General features: G+C 28.6%; 1 protein-coding gene across 1 annotated transcript; it reads right to left on the minus strand.

The window, feature by feature from the left end:
• Nucleotides 1-1,288: 1,288 nt before the first annotated feature.
• Nucleotides 1,289-5,710, minus strand: LOC112592141 (chromatin modification-related protein EAF7-like). The gene is given in 8 exon segments (XM_025336137.1): nt 1,289-1,377; nt 2,647-2,974; nt 2,976-3,275; nt 3,968-4,061; nt 4,123-4,223; nt 4,573-4,646; nt 5,049-5,094; nt 5,627-5,710. Coding segments are annotated over 8 exon segments (1,116 nt in total).
• Nucleotides 5,711-6,276: the final 566 nt, after the last annotated feature.

Consider the following 6,276-nt stretch of genomic DNA (forward strand, 5'->3'; position numbering starts at 1 on the left):
TAAAAACTTCACTTCGTATTATGAAATTTACCATGTGTTCTTTATTGATAACATTTTTATTTTGTCAAATAAATACCAGAAACACAAATTTTCCGGCATGACTAAATCATAACCAAAGTTGCAGTAAATTTCCCAAAAAGGTTATATTTTAATGACTGCCACTTCTCTGCTCTCTCAGGAACAACTCTTTTAAATATTTTTAAAATAGAAGCCGGTGTCTCATAAAGTAAAGTTATTGCGCTATTCCTTAGCATCTACTCCGCGGACCAACTCACTACTTAAAAACACAATAGTAGCTAACTTTTCGGACGACAAAGCACTATTTGCACTCTAACCCAAACATAGCCTTCTCATTTAAACAAACCCATCTTAATCTACTAGTATCATAGTACACATAATAGGGTCTGAAATTAAACCAAATAAAATCACTCCACATACCTTCACACCACGTCCCAAAGACTGTCCACAACTATATCTCAATAATTAACCTCTACTCTACTCTAATAAATAATAATGTCAAGTATCTTGAACTAACCCTAGATCGTTGGCTCATCTGGGTTCTTTATATGCTCTCTAATCGTCTAACCCTCAACAATCGCAGCCGCCAACTACGACACTTACTGACCTTTAAATATATCCATCTAAATAAAAAACTCCTTATACATAAAGTGCTACTTAAACAAATATAGATCTAAGGTTTACAGGTCCGGAAATCAGCAACACCTACTAACATCAATAGAATACAAATCTATCAATCCAAAGTTCCTAGACAAATCATTAAAGCACTATAGTATATTTATAATCACATACTCCATCACGATCTTTCCAAACCTTTGTTGTAAATGTGACTAAAATACACTACAAAAGATTTCATAATCGCCTTTTAAAGTACAGAACCCAATCATGCACGATATATTTTCTTTGGCCATCCACGGGAATCCTTCCAAACGGCTCAAGTGTAAATGGTGTAGAAACCTACTGCACATAAACTAACAAATAATCTACCTCCTTCCAAACCCCGAAGTATCATCAACGGACGTTTATGTTTTGTTTTAATTTTATTTACTTTTAAGTTTTAACCATTGTTAGTTATTAAAAAATAAATAAATTATTAATTATTGTTTAAAGTTTATATTTTTTAAAATTTAAATACGGTCACTAATATAAAATTATTTTCAAATTTAATATTCTAGCCTTCTATTATTGAAGTCACCTTCTATATTTACATACCATGCAGTGTGTAATGTAACATTGTTTAATGGCTGCTTTTAGGTAGTAAAATTTCATATTATGTAAGAAATGTACATTTACAATTCTTCATTAATTTCAGTTCATTGTGGTAGGATAATAGTACATACAACGCATACACGTACAACACTGCAAAAAAAAAAAAAGTATATATGTAAGACTGAAATTTCAATGAAAAATTGCGGTCACAAAAGCGTGGATTCCTTTAAATTTTAAATTAGTTATACGCTTTTATGAGTTATGGCAATGGATTACACGACGATACTAACTCTGACTTCGCATCTCCATTCAATAATCATATACGGTGGACCTTATATCAAATACTGGTGAATTATGATTGAAACTGCAGTCAACTCTCAATAATTCGAAGTTATAGGGATTTATAAAAAACGTCAAGTTACTGAGTATTCAATTTTGTAATAGATTTTAAGTATTGAAAGAATAAGCAAAATACTCTGAATCACCGAGAGTTATGAAAAATGCAATATAAACATTTGTGTTAAAAATATGTATATGGTATGTAATAATAATAATAATAAATAAAAATGTACTATTAAATTAAATATATAGGTACGTACTTGTGTTTATAAATTAAACGATATGTATAAAAATAGATTTAATTAAAAACAATATGACAATTTAATGATATAACACTGAGTGCAATTAATATTTTACTATTTTTAAATAAGTAATTTTTTTAAGCTATATTTAATTTAGTCTAAAGCAGAGAAAAGCCGAGAGCTAAGTAAGAAGTTCACATTGTTAACCGTGGCTGGGTTGTTCAAAATATGATTTAAAATTACTGAGTGTATACCAAAAATTGTATTATTCTTATTCGAAAATATCTCGAGATTTTCAAGTGACTGAAAATTTACTTCGAATTATCAATAGTGGATTCTAATGTATTCATGTTATGTATACTTGATAAAATTGTGTATTTTATGAAAAGTATACAATTCATGAAATAGAAATTATTTTTTTCCACTTAGTGAAAAATTAAAAAAATCCATTAAATGGATATTCTTTTTCATAAGACAAATACTAAAATGCTTAATCGTGTAATTTTTTTTTTATGAAACGACCATCAACTGTGTATAATCAAATATTTAGTTTTTACTATAGATATTATTTTGAAAAAATGTAAATTATGTTATTGACTGAATCATTTAGTTATTATGAATTATTTTATAATAACATAGCATAGGTTGGTTAGACAAGGTTTTTTCTGTTAAATCAGTTTAGTAACACAGAAAAACAGAAAATCACCGTAAATCGCTCTTTTTGTGCACCACCCATGTGGCCTTATATGTACATCGTGCAAGTGTGATTGTTATAGTTGTTGCAGTATGATGTCTGGATAATTCGCACGCGCAGAAAATAAAAACAATGAAATCTTACGTAAAAAACATGCCATAACCAACAAGTCTATTAAATTATTTTCAGCGGTGTTGCCAGGTTTGTTTACACCTTTTTCTATCGTTTCGTCGTCCTTGCTTTTGTCTTTGTCTTTGTCGCCATCGTCGTCATCATCGTCGTCATCGTCATCATCGTCGTTGTCATCGCCGTCGCTATTGATTTTACGACTATGACCTTTTTTTTTATGGCGTTCTTTACTTGTGTAATCTCCATCATATTCCTCATATGATGCCTTATATTTTTTCTCATCTTTATTCTTTCGCTGTCGAATCGCCGCCTCCGAAGGTTGACGATACATCGTCATATTTTTTTCGGTACTCTATGACGCGCGTAATCAAATCGCTCGGTGGGCTTTCAGTCGTAGTCTGCGAGTGACGTTCACACCCACACCCACTGCTGACATTGGAAATCATACTCGTTTGATTTGAAATCACGGTATCAGCAGCAGCTGGAGTAGTAGCGACAGTGTCTGGGACTGTATTCGTCCTCACCGGGTGAAAAATTTTAACAGTTACTTCGGGAGAGTCATTTATCGACCATAGTCTTCTACTGGAATCTGAATCTGAGTCTAATTCTGTATCACTGTCTGTTTCGTTTTTCTTGTCATCCTCCTTAAAATTCGTTAACATTTTCAAGTGATATTACACACAATATTATTTTATGTTTACTTATACTATGTATCATTCACGCATCTACTTGCTATATCAACTACATATAAAATTATTTAAATTTGAATGAATTCAAAAACTATGTTTTGTGAAAATTTTTTTATGAGTACTTAAGTACTTACCACCTAAAATGGTCGTATGTAAAATGTGTGTTTAATACTAATAAAATCGTCAAAAATACTATTTGCAAAATATAGAATATTTTTAATACATAAGAAAATAAATATACTTTTTTGAAACTTCTACTATACTTTATAAAATAAATTTAATATGTAAGACTTATAACGAGTATTATTAAATTAATAAAAGTACGATACAAGTTTTATGTTTCGTCATTTAAATGAAAGATGAAGGTATATCTTTATTATATCTTGTCATGGATACTATTTTATTGGTGCAGTGTTTATATATTATTTTTACTTAGCTAATTTTTTTTTTTCATAAGTTTTGTAAAACTTAAATAACGATAGGTATAATATTAGCCTAAAGTTATATAATTACAATTTAAAATGTATAGTAAAATGTTAACATTCAAATGTTGATAACTACCGAGACCATTATGTCCTTAATCTCTAAAAATTCTAAAATATATTCTAGTAATATAATATTATTAAATAAATTAATCGGTACATTACATCTGAACTAACTGAACTATCTGAACAAGCTTCTCCACTGTCAATAAGCCACATGGATGTTGCACAACTCGTTTTCGGTGCTACACAGTATTTGCTATATAATATTTTAACAGTTATTAATGTTATGACGATGATTGCTGTGTATAATATCTTACATATCATGCATGAGTACTTTAAAGTATAACGATAAAACTAGCCATTCAATAATGAAAATGGTCCAAATAACAATTGACAATGCTATCAATTTTCTTGATCTCTATGATTAAATTTAGTACAAATTAATTATGAACAAAATATGATGGTACCTAGGTAGTTATTACAATATTTACCTATACCAATGAGTATAATACTTTTCGGTATTATTTTAATATGACCTATACTAAAATTTATTCAACGTTTTAATAATTAAATGCCTATATTTTTTGTTGGAAGTGTTTTTAAAAATATTAAACGAAAACTTGTAAGCACTAATTAAAACAATGATACATTTATCTGTTTATTATATTTTGTGTAAATAATTTAAATTATTTTTAATTTGCAAGTTTAGTTATTAGCCTACTATAGATAACACGTCTTATTAATAATACAACAATATTTTAACTTACCAATAAAGCTCCAGCAAACGCTATTCCCCAAGTAAGTAGCAGTCCGAATATAGATCCCAAAACAATTAGATTCTCTAAACGAGGTAAAAACTAATTTACTATTAGTCTCAGGGATAGATAGTATAAACTAGATTGCTTACTGCCGTATGCTTACTTTGAAATGAATAAAGTTGTAATTTTACGGAATGTTTGTGGGAATTAGAGTACGTATTATCAATACCAAACGTGTGTGCCAATATTAATACATATATATTATATATATATTGTATCTTCTTTCATTTATTGTTTTAACTTTTTATAATAGATAATTGCGCAGAATGGTCATATTATTTAGATTATTTTGTGACAAGATTTTTGACTTCAACTATTATCATATGTTAGCAATCTAGTTTATTATTTTTATCTGTGCATTATTAGTACCACATATAACAGTAATAATAATGGCGTAATTAAAGAAATATATGAATCTTACATACTCGATAACTCGGACACATTCACCACAACTACGGCCAATGTTAAAATCTAGAATAGATAATTTATTTATTTTAAGTGATTAAACGATTTAAACTTGGTAAAAATAATTTATTTGTATTATGTACTTAATACTTATAAAATTGTCATCAATCATTGTTAACAATTTAACTCGTATATGGGATACCATAAAAAATGTATAATAGAAGACCACGAGAAGTTAAATTAAATTAACTTATTTTACCAATGTATAATCAATTTTTTCAGCTAAAAGTTGATGGCTGGTCTAAAAAGTCCAAAAATAACTTTATTTAAATTTAATGTAAAAATATACGAGTAATAATAATAATTTATATAATTTACTTAACTCGTTGAAAGATAAATATTATAATGAGTGTACCTACATATTATTATAATAAGCAATAATAATGGAATTATTCAATATTATGTTGGTATTAAATATTAATACCTACTAACACACAGCTTACAAATAGAAATTGTTTAATGGGGTATATACTTATATTTATAAAAAGAATATGAAATACAATTCTTTGTAAATTAAAAAAAATTAAAAATCACCTACCGTAAACACTGCTGTTAAGACTGCCACTCCAAATTCCAACGTAAAAGACGAAACAAATAAAAAATTATAGTTAAAAAATTTCATCTTGGTTTTTTGTTCTAAAATTATATATACGTATATATGTATATATATATACATTACGAAATACAATTGTTTTATAAGACATTGTGATGTTTACCTATAGTGTTTATTATAATGTTACTAGATATCGTCACTAAGGAGACTGATCCATAGAAACTAATTATATGTTACAGTTATAACCCGATGACGACGGATTCACCTCTATGTTAATCTTATTAACGAATCATATGATAAAGGTCATTTCGCAAGGGTTTTTGATGGCTGTGACGACGACGAATTTTCTAGTTCCCGGACGTGATCAAGTGGTTTTTACGCACATAATACTATATACGTTTATACATTCATAATAAGCTCATTACCATACCAAGCTATGTCAAGGGCGGATTCAGCATGTATTTACGGTCGGGGCACTTTAAAGGAAAAATTATATGATATACATATAGCCCCCACTAATACAAACATTTTTAATATTATTTTTTTCCAACGGGATTGGCACTTACCTCCTGCTCTCCTCTGGATCCGCCTTTGAGCTATGTATTAACGATTTGATTTTCAATCACTATGTACAT

Source organism: Melanaphis sacchari, unplaced genomic scaffold (assembly GCF_002803265.2).
Source record: "Melanaphis sacchari strain LSU unplaced genomic scaffold, SCAv2.0 Contig159_pilon_pilon, whole genome shotgun sequence".
Taxonomy (NCBI): Eukaryota; Metazoa; Arthropoda; class Insecta; order Hemiptera; family Aphididae; genus Melanaphis; species Melanaphis sacchari.